Source organism: Mustela erminea, chromosome 6 (genome assembly GCF_009829155.1).
Source record: "Mustela erminea isolate mMusErm1 chromosome 6, mMusErm1.Pri, whole genome shotgun sequence".
Classification (NCBI taxonomy): domain Eukaryota; kingdom Metazoa; phylum Chordata; class Mammalia; order Carnivora; family Mustelidae; genus Mustela; species Mustela erminea.
The window spans coordinates 38869951-38889336 of NC_045619.1; the positions used below are offsets into that span (position 1 = coordinate 38869951).

Sequence of the window (19386 nt, forward strand, 5' to 3'; positions counted from 1 at the left end):
ACTTAAGCATGAAGTTCAATCACATACTTGACGATGTATTCTTTGTAAAGTTAGTGGACTAAGTGTAATAGAGAAGAACTTCCTACTCTGATCTCTTTTCTAGTCAAAATTTCTTGAAAAGGCTGAGGTCAGGATCAGGCTGCGATAGAGTTGATGACTTTCACAGCAGTAAACAAGACGCCATTGAGAATTGCTGGCACGAATCAATTCCTGTTGATGCTGAGGGCAATGAGTCATGACGACGCGTGGAGCACCTTCAGCAAAGTCGCTCAACCAGGTATGTTACCTCGCCCAGAGAACCAAACACTCTGTCTGCACGAAGCTTTCCTTGACAAAGACACATTTTTTCACTATTTGGAACATGACAATGAATTGTCAAGTTTCTGAAACGGGAGCAGAAAAATTGGAATACTTCTTGAGTATATAAATATATTTATATAGGCATATAATATAATAAATAAGTAAATTAATTAATTAAATTAATATATAATTAATAATAAATTATTGTTATTATTTAATTTGTACACTGATGCCACCAAAGAAGTATTCCAATATCTATATTTTTATATATTATATAAAATGTATTTTATATAATATATAATACATACATATAAACATGTATTTATATATTAAATCTATAATATATATTTATATATGTAAAATAATATAACAAATGTATTATTAAATAAATAATAATAAAGAGCTGTTGAAATGAGAGGCATCAGCAGTTTCTTCCACTTGTTTGCCTATTGAATGAAAGTGGTTTAGGAGATGGTTTAGCCACATGTTTCCAGATATTAGAGGGAAGATCAGTGATTATCAAGGGGATCGTGCCCTCTGAAATTGGTATGCCTTCAGTTTTCTTCCTTTGCCCCAAGCAATAAACCACTTGCAATATTTCCAGGGTACATGGCTCCATTAAATTTTCTACAATTTTGATTCTTCTTTTGCTTGGCATGAAAAAACGGGGCTGTTTTAAGGTTGCCCCAAGATGTGATGGGCAAGTACAATTTTGTTGAAGTTTTGGCCTTTTAAAAATCAAACCTTGTCTTATAAAATGATTTATTGAAGTCCAGAAATTTTCCTTTAAAAATTACTTTAAATTCTAGCATATTTTAAACATATAAAATTATAGAAAATAATATAACAAAGAGCCTAGGTCCTCTCCATCCCCCATTGAGATTTAACAAATGTTAATGATTTGAAACATTTATCTTAGATCTCTTCTATTTTTTATTTTTTAGAAGGTTTATTTATTTTAAAGGGAGAAAGAATGGGGGGCTGAGAGAAGGGGGTAAGAGGGAGAGTGAGCTTTAAGCAGACTCCATGCTGAGCACGGAGCCCGAGGTAGGGCTCAATCTCAACACTGAGACCATGAATTGAGTGGAAACAAAGAGTTTGATGCTTAACTGACTGCACCACCCAGGTGTCCCTGATCTCTTCTATTTTTTAAATAATAAAACATAAATACATAAATAAAGCAAATTATAGTTCCTCTATCTTTTCCTCCCATCTGTCCTCAGGAGTCACTAATACACTGAATTGGTGGTTTGCTGTGTTTGTGTTTATATTACAAAAGTAAGTATTTGTCAAATATATGCATATGTTTATTTTTATTACACATTTTAGAAATTTATACGAAGAGTACACATTACATACCCATTTGAAACTGGGTTTTAATGATGTTTCTGAAATGCTCTAAATGGTCTGTAGTATTAATAAACTGTAAATTTATATATTCACTCTCCTGCTAACTATAGGTACATCTCCACATTTTCACTATTATGATAAGTACTGCAGTGAAGAACCTTTATGTCCATGTGTCCCTGTTTATGTCATAGTTTCTCTAGGGGAGATAGCTGAGGGTACCATCACTGGATTGTCAGGAAATCACATCTTTGTGGTATATATATATACAGTGGAATACTATTCAGCCATCAAAAGAAATGAAATCTTGCCATTTGCGACGACAAGGATTGAACTAGAGGGTATTAGCTGAGTAAAATAAGTCAATCAGAGAAAGACAATTATTTGATCTCTCTGATATGAGGAATTTGAGAAGCAAAGCGGAGGTTGTTGGGGGGGGTGAGTAGGGAAGGAAAAAATGAAACAAGATAGGATCGGGAGGGAAACAATAAGAGACTCTTATTCTCATGAAACAAACAGGGTTGCTGGGGGGTGGGAGGGTAGGGATAGGGTGGTGGGGTTATAGACATTGGGGAGGGTATGTACTATGGTGAGTGTTGTGAAATGTGTAGGCCTGATGATTCACCAACCTGTACCCCTAGGGCAAATAATATATTAGATGTTACTAAAAATAAAAAATAAAAAAAATCACATCATCAACTTAGCCAGGTAAAAGGGGAAGCAGTGTGTTCCTTTACTCTCAACAATTCTAACGCCAAATGTTAGTGGGTTCTCACACTAACCAGTCTCCCACTCTCTGAACACTAATCAGATGTCCTACAATTAATTCAGTGGTAACATTAACTACCTGGAGTTAGCACAGACCCTACTGGTTAGTGACCCAGTCCCATAAGACTACAACAGTGAGTAAAGATGACTCTTCCAAAACTTTTGACTGAACACCATAGGAGAAATGGGACATTGACCAGAATAGATCCCCTAGTCAAGGGAATTTTTTTTTTTCCCTTTAAGAGGATGCTAGAGTTAAAAGAATGACCCCCAAAGTGTTTCCAGGCCCTAATTCCTAGAACCTGTGAGTATGTTGAATTACAGCAAAGGAGAATTAAGGTTGAAGATGGGATTAATGTTGCTAATCAGCTAACTTTAATAGATTATCCTGGAATATACAGGTACCCGCAATGCAATCGTGGATCCTTACAAGTGGAAAAGGGAGGCACAAGAGAGAGTCATAGGGATTGGTGATAATGAAAGGAGGATACAGAGAGATACAACATTGCTTATATTGAAAATGGGGGAAGAGGACCTGGAGCCAAGGAATGTGGGAGGTTCTAACTGTTGGAAACGGCAAGGAAACAGGTTCTTCCAGAAACCCTCCCAAAAGGAGGGCAGCCCTGCCAGTCCCCTCATTTTTGATGAGTCAGGCCCATGTGGGACATCTACCCTAGAACTATACAATGATAAAGTGTTGTTTAAGATGCTACATCTGTGAAATTTTGTTAGAGCAATAAAGAGAAAATTAATACAGAAGGGATTACTAGAGTTTATTTGTATGTTGAAGGGGATGATTTAATAGAGAACGAGGAACTGATTACACACAAGAGGAGAGTGTGGTAGCAGGAGCAAACCCCTGAGAAGGGAAAGACACAGATGGCAGAACTGCTTTTGAAAGGAGTAGAGAACTTCATCTTAAAGAAAGAAGGCAGAGAGTGCATCCAGGTATAGGAAAGTGGGTAGAGCTGTCTTAGGAATACGAGGAGCTCCGCTCTGATCAGTCCTACTTTAGTCAATGAAATAGGAAAACAAGTTCACCAACTGAGTGCCAGGGTGGAAAAGGGGTATTGGAAGTTTAAGGGACTGATGTGAACTAGTCATTCTGGAGCACAGAAGAGCAAGCTTACGAGGACTGCAGGATTGCTAGACTGTATAGACTGTTCAGTTGAGACTATGGTCATACATTTCAAGTAGGGTTAGAAAGCATGCCTTACTGTTTTTTTTTTTTTTTTTTTAAATTTTATTTTTTGACGGACAGAGATCACAAGCAGGCAGAGAGGCAGGCAGAGAGAGAGGAGGAAGCAGGCTCCCCGCTGAGCAGAGCCTGATGCGGGGCTCGATCCCAGGACCCTGGGATCATGACCCGAGCCGAAGAGAGAGGCTTTAACCCACTGAGCCACCCAGGTGCCCCTGCCCTACTGTTTTTAATTAACCTTATTTAGCTGAGCGGTACAGGCACAGAGGAGGCTAATAACAATCAACTTTAGAATCTAAGCTGAGTAAGGAAGTTAGGACATGGAAAAATAGATAACAAAAAATCAGTGGGATCAACAGAAACAAAATGGTTGGTGGGGATACTGGAGTAAGTGTGTTAGAGGAGTAGGAGGTAGTGGTTGGGAAATGGGATGTTTAAACTGGGAATCTGGAGGTGTACTGGCTGGTGATGACAAAGTCAAGAGCTGCCTAACTGAGGAGAGGTAAAGAGGAAAAGATTATTGGAAGTAAAGTCAAGTATCTGAGATGCCAGAAGATTGGATAGGTTATCTTTGCAAGTTATCACTAAGAAGTGACATAAATAGAAGACAGTCAACCAGGAGCTAAGATCCTCAGTGATTCAGAGTGGCGGGGAAGTTGGCTAGTGACCCCAGCAAAGAGGTTGCCCCTGATAGGGGTTGGCAAGTCTAGTTGAAACAGAAGTTCTTTCCTACCTAAGATATATTTCATAATACAAGCCATAAGATTATAAATGCTGAGTATATTATTTTCTTTTATGATGGAAATAGTATGAAATTGGACTTATCAGAGTTCCTGTATGTATGGTACATTAATCTACATATTTGTTTTGCAAATAGAGGATACGTCTGTGTGTAAAGTCATCTATTTTGTGCATCAGTAAGTAATAATAAAATCAATAATAAAAATGCAGACAGGGGCGCCTGGGTGGCTCAGTGGGTTAAGCCGCTGCCTTCGGCTCAGGTCATGATCTCAGGGTCCTGGGATCGAGTCCCACATCGGGCTCTCTGCTCAGCAGGGAGCCTGCTTCCCTCTCTCTCTCTCTCTGCCTGCCTCTCCATCTACTTGTGATTTCTCTCTGTCAAATAAATAAACAAAATCTTTAAAAAAAAAAAATGCAGACAAAACAGTATTATAAAATACGCCAGAGTAAAATAATTTAGGTTGTCTTTCTGGGTTTTGCAATTGTTTATGGCATTTTTCAATTTATTAAAACTTACAATTTTTAAAGCTGTCTTATCCTAAATATTTATTTTCTTACACATTCTTTTTCTTAATGAAGTTTCTTAAGTTATATAAGCCTCAGATACCACAAAACCGAGGTCTTTCCTGGATAAGCCACAAATGTGGCTTAAGATTACCAGAAGTCAAGGGAAGATTTACAAGCTATATAACACGTAGTTTTACTATGGTTAAAAAAACCCACAAAACCATTAACAAAAGAAATATGCTGCTATTCTTTTTTCCTTCCACAGAATGGGATTATAATGTGCATTTGGTTATGTAAACTGGTTTTTGCATTTTAAGTGGATAAGCCCTACTCCATATTTTTATTTGTCTGTTTTTTATTACTCCATATCTTTATAAATATTTATTTATGATACTGGTTTTCATGCTTTTTTGACTCTGCTCACCATATGGAATGAACTTCACATGCTCACAGAGGGGCTCCTCACACAACTGAGACCAACAGGTCATCAAACAACCTTCACCTTTACATGAGGGCTTTTCTCTAATGTTTTTCTTTTTTCTTCGACCACGGCCCATTAAGGGGTCATGACTACAATGTGAAAGACTGTGTCTGATACCATTTTATTTTATTTCTACTTTTATATATTGAAGTATAGCTAGCACATAATGTTACATTAGTTTCAGGTGTGTGGTGTAGTGATTCAGCAACTCTGTTATGCTGTGCTCACTACAAGTGTAGCTACTGTCTATCACTGTACAGTGCTATTACAATACTGTGTAACTATATTTAATATTAATGTCAGGCATTTTTCATAGTTTTTATTATAATAGGAACATTATATAATATCACGTGCCACATCTTTATAGAAAGCCTAGAGACAATACATCTCATGAGTTCTTTCTCACAGTGTCTATCCATAGGGTCTTATGATGTAATTCAATAAGGAGATGTAGAGGGCTCTACTTATCTGGCCTCAACACAGATTAGATTTCAAAGTATCTGGAAATCTGCAAACTGGATGGATTAGGCTTCCTGTTAAATATAACAGGCAGAATACACATGTTTACCTCTATGTCCTCAAGTAATTTTACCAAAACAAAAATAAACTAATAAACCAGTCATAACAAAGGGAATGGAAGACAAGAACAAAATGTTGGAAGCTGGGAAACAGACATTAGCAGAGCAGAGAAAGGTGACTTCCAACCACCTCCAAGAGACAGAACTGACAAGAAATAACCCTTTTTGTCCGGAAGAAAGCTCAGAAATTGGAGGCAGAATCATGTACTTACGAAAACAGAAGAAGGTGGTGAAAACAAAAGAATTAGTTGAAAATCTGTGAAAGGAACAGTTAGATTCTCAAGTCCCTTCTCTAAGGCTCAGGAGCAAGGAGGCTGTCTCCCCTGATCCTGCCAGAGACCTGGAAGTTCACACTCTGCAGTTGCTGAATCTCAAATGTACCGAACTTGTGTACTCCAGGAATATTGAGCATAGGTATGGGGTCAAACTTGCATATTGAGTAATGAGATTTCCCAAGTCCTCTTTCCCTACTTGGCACCTGAAATGGTTGACAACTGGCAACACAGGCAGAAAGGCAAGTTCTCTCAGGGAAACTGTTCTGGCCAAGAGAAAAGTCCCATAAATGCTGACATTTGACACATGCCTCCACAGAATGCCTAGGTCCAAACATCAGCCTCCTAAATAAGGACCATCGGTCCACAAGCTCTGCCTTTTCAGAGCATCCAGTTGGCTTTTTAGTACTTCTGTCTTAAATATGAATGAATGGCAGACGGAGGAGGAAATCTTCTAACAGAAAGATGAAGGCTAAAGCAATAAAAAAGTGAAAAAAGGAGGGGCACCTGGGTGGCTCAGTGGGTTAAAGCCTCTGCCTTTGGCTCAGGTCATGATCTCAGAGTCTTGGGATGGAGCCCTACATTGGGCTCTCTGCTCAGCGGGGAGCCTGCTTCCTCCTCGTTCTCTCTGCCTACTTGTGATCTGTCAAATAAATAAATAAAATCTTAAAAAAAAAAGTGAAAAAAGGAACATATAGATGAGACAGAGTGCAGGACCAGTAGAAGAAAAGTTAAAGAAATTCCCTTTGGGAGAGAAAAGATGGTGAATCTATGACATAAGACCATGATGATATGGATGGAAAAAGAACTTAGAGAATAAGAAACAAATCTTACAAAAAAAAAAATGGTGGCAGAAACAGAAAATTGGATGGAAATGTTGGCATATAAAATAGAGGAAATTTCACTGAAAGTAGAATAACATGCCAAAGAGATGGAAACAGGAAAAGGGTAAACATTTATTAGAGAATGTTTAGAAGTCAAGCATTTAACAAAAGTTCTAGAGAGAACAGAGAAAATTGAAGAGAAGAATTACCAAAGGTAATAGGATAAGGAAATTTCCCAGTTAAAGGGCAGATGGCAGACAGAAAGGGCCCACCGAGTGCCTAATATTATAATGAAAAAAAGCTAAATCAAGGCAAATCCAAGATATTCCAGAAGATTTGGGTTAAAAAGTTCAGAAAATTCCAGAGAGAAAACACAAAGGAATCAATGCCTTTGGTCTTCTCAGCATCAACTCTGGAAACTAGAAGACAATATAGTGACACCTTTTTTCTTTTTTTAAAAGAGAGACAGAGTGTGGGATGGGGGAGGACAGAGGAAGAGAATCTTGTGCAGACCCCCTGCTGAGAGAGTGTTCCCCCTCCCCCACCCCTCACAGGGGACTTCATGTCATGGACCCCGAGATCATGACGTGAGCCGAAATCAAGAGTTGGATGCCCAACCAACTGAGCCATCAGGCACTCCGTGACTCCCTTAAAATTATGAAGGGAGTGATTTCTTTCTTTTTTTTAAAAGATTTTATTTATTTATCCGACAGAGATCACAAGTAGGCAGAGCGGCAGGCAGAGAGAGAGAGGAGGAAGCAGGCTCCCTGCTGAGCAGAGAGCCTGATGCGGAGCTTGATCCCAGGACCCTGAGATCATGACCTGAGCCGAAGGCAGTGGCTTAACCCACTGAGCCACCCAGGCGCCCCAAGGAAGTGATTTCTAACCTAGAGTTCCACACCCCACAAACTGTTGAGTGTGAAGATAGATTAAAAACATTTTCCAACACACAGTGTCTTCAGGAATGTGTAATCCTACCTCCAGAATAAACTGAAATTATACTCCACTGAAATAATGGAGGAGAAAAGGAAAGAGGACAATATGGGATTCAGGAAACAAGAGGTTTGCATAGGAATGATTTTCAGGATGTTAGGGAAACAATCCTAAGATGACCATAGAGCCATGAGCTGTTAAAGTCAGCCCAGATCACAGCAGGGGATAGAGGGCTCCAAGAGAGATATCTCCGAGAAAATGAGAAATAGAACTTAGAGATTACCTGACATGACTAATTGTACTGAGAGGAGGAAAATTTGGGTTTCAATTTATGACTGGTATATGGAATATGATGAAATGATTTTAAAAACGGCAAGTTTTAACTGTGGAGGAAAAAGAAATAATTGCGTAACAAGACAAAAGTTGTAAAAATGCAGTCATAGTACACTGCATGGCTCAGCTGTGAACAATATTTGCATAGTTATAACAACTTTTTTGGGGGGGGAGTGGGAAGGCTAGGTAGGGCATTGTCTTTTGTAATAATCCTTGCAGAACTAAAGTATTTACCTTCTAAGACTATATGCATGTATTATTTTGATTTTAGACGGTGAATTGCATATGTTCTAGAAATACTGGCATGGAAGGCACAATGACTATTCCTCAATACCCTATTAATTATTTCAATACATACAAACGGGCTATTTCACATTATGGCTAATCCACTGCCTGGAAAACATTAAGTAAGACTTAACATTTAGAGTGAATTTCATTCAGACATATTACAATGAATCCTTTTATTTGTTAGCATCATCATATTTACTATTATTAAGGGCAAGTGCATCACCAATATTAGTTATTTTAGGGCTAGCTCAGTTCTCAACTGGGGAAGATTCTCCCCTTTAGGGAACATTCGGCATAGTCACAATTGGGGGACAGGGGCAGCCACTGGTATCCAGTGGCTACAAGCCAAAGATGCTGCTAAACATCCTACAATGGACAGGACAAACCCCCAGGAATTACCAAGTCCTCAATGTCTGTAGCGCCATGGTTGAGAAACCATGCTCTCAGTCTTTGAGGATTATTTCATCAGATACTAAACATAAAGATTGATGATATGCAAACATTTTGCAATTTAGGCCTGACTCAGCTAAATAGCTTGGTGCAGGGCTGGAAGCAGTCTGACTGTGAAATACATCTTTGGAAATGAGAATGGTAAGGTAAAGACAAAAGGTATAATAAATGATAACAATAATAATACACAGTGCTTTGTACCTCAATAATCTCTTTCATCCATGGTTCCTAGGGCATTTATAGACTAATAATAACTACTCTGGTTCTCATATACTACCTTTTATCCAAGGATCTCAGGCACCTTCACAACACTCTCACAATGTAGGAAGTATCATTATCCCCATTTTATATGTAAGTAAACAGAGGCACAAAAGTTAAGCAACTTGCCCAAAGCCACAGGAGTCAGTAGTAGTCAATTCCTGAGTCAGAGCCTATTAATACTAAGAGAACTAGTCCAAAAGTGTGTGATAAATTCATGTGGCGTAAGTGTTATTCTAGTTTATTCTCTGTCATAATTTTCAAATTAATAGTGTATTCAGTACTTTATCTTTTTCGCCTGCCTTCTCTCTCCCACACTCCTCCCCCACTTCTTAGAGACCAAAAATTGTTTGATATCCTGTTAACAAGAGGACATTTATCCTTGAACCAAGCATAGTGTTGATTCTTATAATAGCTTAAAAATACATGCTGTTGTTACTGATTTTATAGTAAAGAAAGCTGAGTTTCAGAGAATTTAAACAACACCTCCAAGATCTCTCAGCTACTTATGAATTTGTGTTCAGGCACACTGAATCCTCTTTCCACTGTATCCTGCAGGCCCCTCCAGGTGAAAATCCTTTGGTAAGTTAAAAAGCATTAATGTGAATCTGTCTAATGCCCAACCCTCCTACCACCCCCTTAAAACTCAGAAAACAAAACACTGTATTGAATCTGTAATTGAGGAATTTCAGGTGGCACGCCCCGGATGGTACCAGTTAGGCTCAGCCTTTGAAACCAATTCCCAAGGAAGGCCTTTAATTTTCTAAGGATTTTTCCAGAGTTCTCTCCCTGCTACCCACATGTTCACCCCAACAGCCAGACCAAAGAGAGAACTGTGTGACTTTCCCTCTGAGAAATAAATAGCATGTGAATCACTTTCTCCCAATCTCATTCTTGTGGCAGGCACACACTGACTGCCCACCCACCAGGTGCCACCTGGGCAAAACAGGAATACTAAGAAGGAAGAAAGTTTTATGTTAGGTAAGAGTGTGACTCAGGGCTCGCCTACTTTTTTTTTTTCTCAAAGTGGTGACCTGGCAGTTGTAGGCTGTGACAATGATGTGCCCTGGCTCCACTTGTAATATAGTGAGATCTGTCTCTTGAGGTGTATGATGGTGGCAGTCCACCCAGCCCCGATCCAGAAATGTTAGATGACTTGCCTCTGAGGATAAGATATACCCTATGACATGTTCAAGATAGAAAAATAGAGTCAATTACCGCCCCAGGTCACATTAGATCAGCTTCAACGCAGTTTTGGTATCTTGGTATCTTAAATTCTCTCTCTGTAAAGAAGAGGTGTAGAGAAGGGTTAAAAGGACAATTCCAAAGAGGATTCGGATGCCAGTGCAATACACTGTAAAAACGAGTTTTTCCTTTTCTCTTGCAAGCCTAAAATAGTAAACCCTTGATAGTTCACTGATAATTTAAGCCCCTCCTTCTTTCAGCCCACCCTTTCACCCAGAAACCACAGGTTTTGCTCAGAGAGAAGGGTCTGGGTTTGTTTCGGTTTTGTTGTTGTTGGTGGTTGTTGTTGTTTCCGACTCTTCTGCCTGCCACTCTAGCACATCTGAAGAGGGGGCAGCGACCAGGAAAAGTGACGCGCGACTGTTTTCCCATCCCAGCCAGTCAGGGCTGAATCATCCCAACTTCATTGCCTTTTCCCCCTCGGCCAGCCCCATTCTTGATTTTCCCTCGAAGAATATAACTTGTACTTAAAAGGAAGAGTGGTGGGAGACGGAGAGGCGGAGAACAGGAGCGGGGTGCAGGGCGTGGAGGGCTGTCCCGCTCCGAGTCAGCGCTGCCGCGGGGCCCGCCGCTGCAGGGCCGCGAGCCCAGGAATGTGCGGTGGGACAGGCGGGCGCGGGGCGGGCTGCAGCGGCGGGCTGGACCAGGCGGCGCGCACCTGAGCGCCGGGGGCGGGGCGTCGGCGGGCACGACCCCCCGCACTGCGCGCCGCGCCCCTCGCGCGCCGTCTCGGCCCTTTCCGCCCGCGCTTCGGCGCCGCTCGGTTCCCCTCCCGCCCCTCGCACCCTCCCTCTCTCCCTCCCTCCGGCCCGGCGGAGCCGTGAGATCTGGCCGCGAGTTTGCAGCCGCTCCTTCCGCGCCGCCGGGCGGGCTCACCTGGACGCCTCCTCCCAGACCCCACGCCTCGCCCCCCACCAGAACTCTTCTCAGGTAAGGGGCTGCTTGGGCCGCCCGAGCTCGACCCTCGAGGCGGCCGGACAGCTGCTGTGTGTACGCGTCCCGCCTCCTCAGCGAGCCGCCTAGGGGCTTCGCGCCTCGCCCAGGAACGAAGGTGTTGGTGGTGGGGACCTTGGCCCACGGTGGCCGGAGCGAGGGGCAGGAGGTCCGACGGGCCGACAGGTGGAGGGGTCTGGCCCTGGTCCCCCGACCGCCGCGGGCGCAGACCCCGGTGGGGATGGGGCGGGCGGGCCGGGGGGGTGGGGACAGGCCCTTTTCTCCTCCCCTCGAGGGGCGGTGATCGTCCAGGCCCGCTGTGTAGGTGCGTCGGAGAAACTTTGCAGGGTGGGGACTGGGCAGCCACTTGCCGGCGGGGACTGGGCAGAGCGCTCCGCGGGGGGCGGGGGGCTCCGAGGCGGGCCGGCGGGCAGACCCTCCGGCCGGGCGAGGGACCTGAACGCTTCTCTTCCCCGCCCTCTTTTGTGTTTCCCCTCAGACTCACCGGCCACCGGGGGAGCCTCGGCCGCCCCCGCGCCCGGGGGTCGTTCCCTCGCATCCTCCCGGCCTCGGGAAGGCGGCGGCGGCGGCGGCGGCGGCCGGAGCCGGGCTGGGCGGCCTGAGGTGAGAGCCCGGCCGGCCCCGCTGGGAATATGGCGACCGGTGGCTACCGGACCAGCAGCGGCAGCACCACAGACTTCCTGGAGGAGTGGAAGGCGAAGCGCGAGAAGATGCGCGCCAAGCAGAACCCCCCGGGCCCGGCCGCTCCGGGCGGAGGCGGCAGCGACGCGACCGGGAAGCCCCCGGCGGGGGCTCCGGGCACCTCGGCCGCAGCCGCAGCCAACGAGCTCAACAACAACCTCCCGGGCGGCGCGGCCGCACCTGCCGCCCCCGGCTCTGGGGGCGTGAACTGCGCGGTGGGCCCCGCGGCGCTGCCCCGGTCCACCCCCGGCTCCCGGCGGCCCGAGGACGAGCCGCCCCCCACGGCCACCGCCGCGGTCTCCGCCTCGGGGGCACCGCCGGCCCGCGGCGACAAGGAGGAGCGGGACGGCGCCGCGGAGAAAGGCAAGAGCTCGGGCCCCAGTGCCAGGAAAGGCAAGGGGCAGATCGAGAAGAGAAAGCTGCGGGAGAAGCGTCGCTCCACCGGCGTGGTCAACATCCCCGCGGCCGAGGTGAGCGGGCGGGGGCGGCGGGCGGAGCTCCCCCGGCCCCCGGGCCGCCGAGTTTCCCCGCTCTAGCCCGTCCCGCATTACTTAGCCTTTCACCGGGTTAGGCAGGCAGGGGGTGATGGAGTTTTACTCGGTGCTTCCTGGGAAGTTCCCCAAACCCCAAGTGGGACACGTGCTTTTCGGGCTTCCTGGCTGAAAATTCAGGATCCTTCTCTGTAGCGGTGGAAAGACAAAACTCCAAAACTTGCCCACCTAGGGTTGTTTGTTTTCGCCTAATCAGTTAAAAAAATTGATTAATGGCGATGACGACATACTAAGTTTGGTTTCCCACGTGTCTATCTGAAGTTATCAGATTGTTTATCTCTTTTCTCTTGACAGTGTTTAGTAGCACCTGTAAAAAAACGTGTTCTTAGCACTATCTAGCACAACTTTTTCAGTGTATCCAGATGAGAATATCCAACTAAAGATATTACTATTTTATCTATAAACCAGCTTTGGGGAAGAGCCCTCCTCTGCCCCTCACCCCCCACCCCTCACCCCGCAGTTAATTCTGAGTGATAGTTAGGACAATAGGAAAGTTGTAGTAATCCATAATTCTTTTTGCTAAGATGATCTTTCCTTGTATTTAAGTATTTGGCTCTGTATATTGCGGGAAAGAGTTGTGGTAGGGGTTTTGTTTTTGTTTTGTATTTTTGAGCTGTCTCAACATTCCTGCAGGCAGCAGCATCTTCCTATTAGAGTGAGTGGTGAAACATTTTTACTTAATGTGTAACCGCACCTATCTCTGCCCTCAAAAAAAAAAAAAAAAAAAAAATCCTAAACAATTTTGGCTACTTTAATAGAAGCGCACTGGTTTTGGGAAGTGATTACACAACTTTGTTTCACCCAAAGTAGTTGCATCTTTTTCTCATTGGCTCTTCAGGTTTTTTTATTTTTAAATTTTTTACATTTTTTTACTCGTGGTTTTCTAATTTATTCAACTTTGATGACCAGTAAATAATAAGAGTATACTAACTTTAATTGTGATTTAAGTAAAAGCATTCGCAGTAAGTTAGGGTGTGTGTCAAACATACCCAGCTTTTTAAGTGTTAATATGTTTTCCATACCTGGAAAATTACGGTTTGTCTTTGAAGGATATATTTTTATATGCATGTTTCAGACAGATTTTTATCAGCCAGCAGAACTGTCCTCTGTGGTTTGCTACTTGCACAAAAGATCTGTTATTCATTAAATTGCTTTAAAAGGAATTTCATGAGAGTGGTAATCAAATTTCTAGGTTTTTTTTTTTTTTTTTTTTTTTAGTTAAAAATATGAAGATTAAGGGGAAACTAAAGACAAGGCTTTGGAAAAGCTACATTCCTCAACTTTATTTTTAAAAGTAGCTGATGGTCCAAATAAAAGAATTAGTCATTTCAATCTTTTCCTCATTGTTCAACTGACAGGGGTCTTATTTTGGGAAATATCTTGGCAGATGTTAAACTTCATTTTTGTCTGGCTGCTTGTGCTAGAATTGTTACTTCTCAAGTACCTTTTTTGTTTTTGTTTTTAACAAGGGTAATGTTTACTGGGGGAAATAAGTGTGGTGTATCTTATGAGATCCTAAGAAACATCCTTTGTTAATACTGCTGCTTTGGGTTAGAGAACATAGTGCTGAGAATGTAGATGATTCCCCACTACAATTGAGTCTAATACTCTGGAATGTTTTTCGTTTGGGTGTTGGCAACTCCTAAATTTAATCTTCCTTAAAAACAAACAGCTCAGGGTACCATTTTTTGTCTGTGGAATTTGAACCTTTTTTATTGAATAGGGAATTGAAGACTGCTTTCTTTTTGTGGTAACTATGGTTCTGTCTGTTGCTGGTGTAGGATGCAACAAAACATGGTAATGTTTTACTGCAATATCTAATTAGCAGGCATACTTCTTAAGGGCCTTTTCATTTTCATTTAAAACAACTTAAGTCATACAGATTATTTTAATAGTGGTAAATACATGACACAAAACTTTAAAGGTGGGCCATCTTTATATCTTTAGGTTGTTGTAGGTGGTGGTTTTTTTAGAATTGTGCACTATTCATTCCTCGTAGTAGTTTCAACATTGAGAATGTCAGTTGCTGTGGAGTTTCTTGTGTAATACAACTTAGCAATCCTGGTTTAAGAAGTCATAATATTTTTAAAAATTTTCAGGTTTGCAAATATAATAAAAACAAAATCACCAATGTGTCATTTAGGTGTGGACTTGTCGTCTTATATAACGTTGAGAAAGACTTTTATTTTCAGGCAGTATTCTCAGCCAAGTTTATAGTAGAAGAGTAGTATGTAACTTGTATGCAAAAGCCTATTTTAGTGGATGATAAACATTTAGCTCCTTCAAGAAGTATTTATTAAACATCTGTGTGACACATTGTGACTTTCATTAACTTATTTTAGTAATTACAGAGTATTATAAAATTGTTGGAAAGATACCTGACAACAGCTGAAGATACCACAAATAGCTAGAAGATAGTTTCAGTGAGGAAGCAAGTCAAAAAGTTAAAGTATAGATGGGGATGGGAAGGTGGGGGGGGGAGATACTGCTTGTAATAATTTTAATAAAAAGTGCAAATATTCAGTTGTTGGACAAACTTTAGTTCTCATTTACTGAGGTAAAGATTATTTTAAAAATGTTTTTTTCTAAATTTTTACTTTATTTTTAGGGGCAGTAGCCCAAATTGGATAATTTGGATGTGACATACCTCCTGCCGGTCATTTTCGTATATGTTTATTAGATCAGTCAGATGTTTATTACATGTCTGTTTTCAAGGCACTATTGTAAGGCTGTAGAAAAAGAAGAGTAAGGCAGTGTATATTCTTAAGGAGCTGAACTATAATCCAGGAGGAAGGATAAGGCATAATTATATGAAAAAACTTAAGTACTGAGTTAACAATTGAAAAGCCATCTTAACACAGCAAATTGTTTATTAGAAATATTTTGTGTTTAGGGGTGCCTGACTGACTCGGTGGAGCGTGCAACCCTTAATCTCACGGTTGTGAGTTCAAGCCCTCATTGGGTGTGGAGATTACTTAAAAAAAATCTCTATATATTTTGTGTTTAGAGGAAAGTGATGATTGGGCTGTGAGAAGCTACTGAGGATGAGGATCTTGAGCTGAGACTTGTTTTTCTGTAGTTATATATTTTAACATATATTCACACATACACATATATACCTGTTTGTATAGTATTTTAAGTATCAGTGCAGTGGTTCTTAATTGTAGCAAATTAAAATCATGTGAGGATCTTAAAAAAATGCTCCCCATGGAGAATACTTGCCCTCTCCCTCCCTGACTCCCTTTTGATTTAATGGGTCTGGGATGGATACCAGGCATTAATATTTTGATAAACTTCACATGTGATTCTGCTGTGAGTCAGGGTTCAGAACTGTTGGGCTGCAGTCTGGGGATAGAGAAATGAATAGGACACAGGCCTTTTCCATAGGGCCTTTCAAGTAATCTAGGGAACTGAGGTAAAGTGCAGCGCTAAGTACAGCCTGTTTCCTGAGCAGGGTATCTAACTTGTGGAGGGGATAGTTGAGGAAGGATTGCTCTACTATACCACTCCAGTTTTCAGAGTGCTTATGAAGATACAATAATTCAATAGGTCACGGTCAACTGGCACTGAAGTTTTGATTTAAATATAAAGTTAGTATATATCAAAACTTACTATTTTCATAGTGATTGGCTAGAGTGCTTTGTGTTGTTTTAATTCATGCTCACAGCAATCCCAGGTGGTAGTTATAGTTTCTCTTTTTATCCTCCTTTCCAGAAGACAAAATGGAGGCTTAGAGAATTTAAACGACTCGGGATCACATGGAAGGTGAATAAGTGGTAGAGCAATATTTTAAATGTTTGTGTGTGTGTGTGTGTGTAATGTATGTGCATTTTGGGAAAGTGTTTTTAGGAATTAACCTACTCTGGGGCCACCTGGCTGACTCAGTTGGTAGAGTGTGTAATTCTTGATCTTGGGGTCATGATTTCAAGCCCTATATTGAGTGAGAAGCCTACGTAAAATTAAAAAAATAAAAAATAAAAAAAGAACCTATTTTGCATTATTTAATTTCCCTATAGCTTTTTTTTTTTTTCTCTCTAACTCTTTATTAGAGGTTCTCCTAAATAATTTAAACAACGGATTGGGGAAAACAGTAAAAGGAACTGAATAGAAATAAAGGTCAAATTTGTAGGCTCAGACATTGCTTCTGACTCTAATTTCTAGTTTGCTTGGCAAGATTTTGAACACCAGGTCACCAGCAAAATCTGTTTTGGCTAGAAGTCAGAAAATGTGTCTTTGTTTTTACTTAAGTGATATGTTGTTTTTCTGTCAAGATGGAACTAAACACCTACACTAGTTTGAAGGAGGATGTGATATATAGAAAGCACTTTTAAGTGAGCACAGTTTTAAGTTATAATTATTTAACGTACTTATTGAACATTATGTAGGACAAGTTTTACTTAGTAAACTATGTAAATCCAGGTAGATTAAGAAATGCCTTTCGGTATGCCCAGTATGTTCCAGACTGTCTACCTTTCTATGTGATGAGTCAGAAGAGGAACTAATAGTGACTCAGGTTGGGGAAAATTGAACTTGTGAATAGGGTAGATATAGCAAAAACATTAAGACTGCTTAATAAGGTATGAAGCCCAACTTCCCTAAATGTTTGAACTCATTGATAAAGTAAATTAAAATTTTAGTATTATTAGGATTTGTAAAGAGTCATCTAAGCTGAGATGCCTTTTTTTATAAAAATAATTATGTAATTAAAATAGATAACATTTATGGTGTGGTTATTAAGTGGTAGGCACTGTTCTAAGCACTTCACATGTATTGGTGCATTTAATTCTCACTGCGACCCTATGGGAAGATGGAGGAGAGCAAGTAAGTATACTTGCTTCGAGTCACAAATGTGGTATGCAGCAGAGTAGAGATAGTCTGCCTTTAAACCATCTTACTGTATTTCAGTGTATTGATACTTTATACCTAGTTTAAGAAAGACAAAGATTATTTTAGCAGTAAACTAGAAGATGCTAACATGTGACTATAGAATTTGAAAATAGCCCTGTAATAAAAGGCAGATAAAGTTGAACTTTATTAGAAAAACTTGAGAACAAATAAACAGTAACATTAAAATTCTTATTTAAAATCACTGTCAAGGAGGGCGCCTGGGTGGCTCAGTGGGTTAAGCTGCTGCCTTCGGCTCAGGTCGTGATCTCAGGGTCCTGGGATCGAGGCCCGCATCGGGCTCTCTGCTCAGCAGGGAGCCTGCTTCCCTCTCTCTCTCTGCCTGCCTCTCTATCTACTTGTGATCTCTCTCTGTCAAATAAATAAAATCTTTAAAAAAAAAAAAAAATCACTGTCAAGGGTTGCGTGGGTGGCTCAATCAGTTAGGCATCACCTTCCGCTCAGGTCATGATCCCAGGGTCCTGCATTGGGGCTCCTTGCTCAGTGAGAGCCTGCTTTTTCCTCTTCTCCCTGCTATTGCTGTCTGTCTCTGTCTCAAATGAATAAATAAAAAATCTTAAAAAAAAATCACTACAAGCTAGTGGCTTTATTTATGCTCTTTATTATTTGTGCATTGGTTTTTAGCACCTGTGATGTAGGCCAGAAAATTATGCTGTTTAGTAGCAAGGATAATATATGTTTTAGAAGTTTAAAATGATTGACAAATTAGAGTTTCAAATTTTTTTTTTTTTTTTAAAGATTTTATTTATTTATTTGACAGACAGAGATCACGAGTAGGCAGAGAGGCAGGCAGAGAGAGAGAGAGGAGGAAGCAGGCTCCCTGCTGAGCAGAGAGCCCGATGCAGGACTCGATCCCAGAACCCTGAGATCATGACCCGAGCCGAAGGCAGCGGCTTAACCCACTGAGCCACCCAGGCGCCCCAGAGTTTCAAATTTTTGAGTGCTTTTTTCTTTTTAAAAAGTGAGATATAATTCATTGATTATAAAATTAATCCTTTAAATTATTCAGGTCAGTGGTTTTTAATGTATTCACGAAGTTGTGCTCTAAGTGCTTTTATATTTTCATCTTAATTTTTCATTATGTTTTTAGAACATGTGGTACCTAAGTTTTAGCTTCCCACCCTATAAAATGCAGCAGTATTCAAATAATTCAATCTCAGCTTTTCTTGCATTTCACAGAGAAAATGAAATTATGGTAGAATTTTCTCCATTTTATATTTCTTTAAACATCTACCATTTGTTCATATAGGAGTTTAGTATGAGATATTTAATTAAACTGAATGTAAAATTTTTTAAAAGTTAAATTTTTAGGGTGCCTGGGTGGCGCAGTTGGTTAAGTGACTTCCTTCTGCTCAAGTCATGATCCTGGAGTCCCAGAAGGAGTCCTGCATCTGGCTCCCTGCTTAGCAGGGAGTCTCCGCCTCCCTCTGACCCTGTACCCTCTCATGCTTGCGCTCTCTCTCAAATAAATAAAATCTTAAAAAAATTAAAATTTTAAATAAATAGAAAATTTTTAAAAAATTAAAATTTTACATATCTTTCAAGGAGCTCTGCACAGCTCTGCTATCTAAACATTTGGGAACTTTGATTCACAGTAAAAATGGAATTTTAAACCACCTGAAATCTTAGTCATGTTACTTAAGTCAGTATCTTAGTGGCTTGGGGATGTGGGGATTAGGACCTTCTGTACAAGTATTACCTGTGTTGTTTGGAATGGAAATTTCTGGGATCCAGCTCAGTCTGGGGAGAGGGAGGAGTTACTGAGACTGCAG

The 19386-nt window shown here is 41.3% G+C and overlaps 1 protein-coding gene across 3 annotated transcripts in view; it reads left to right on the plus strand.

Annotated features, from left to right (window-relative positions):
* Nucleotides 1-11354: 11354 nt before the first annotated feature.
* The window catches only part of PAWR (pro-apoptotic WT1 regulator), a 112198-nt gene continuing 104166 nt past the window's right edge, over nt 11355-19386 (plus strand). The window contains exons 1-3 of one of the 3 annotated variants that reach the window (XM_032346919.1): nt 11355-11453; nt 11956-12628; nt 16424-16474. In XM_032346919.1, the coding sequence (XP_032202810.1) occupies nt 12110-12628; nt 16424-16474 (570 nt within the window). In that variant the 5' untranslated portion in view covers nt 11355-11453; nt 11956-12109. Of the gene's footprint in view, nt 11454-11809; nt 12629-16423; nt 16475-19386 lie in introns of those variants that run through there. The other 2 variants (XM_032346921.1, XM_032346920.1) reach the window with 2 other exon arrangements.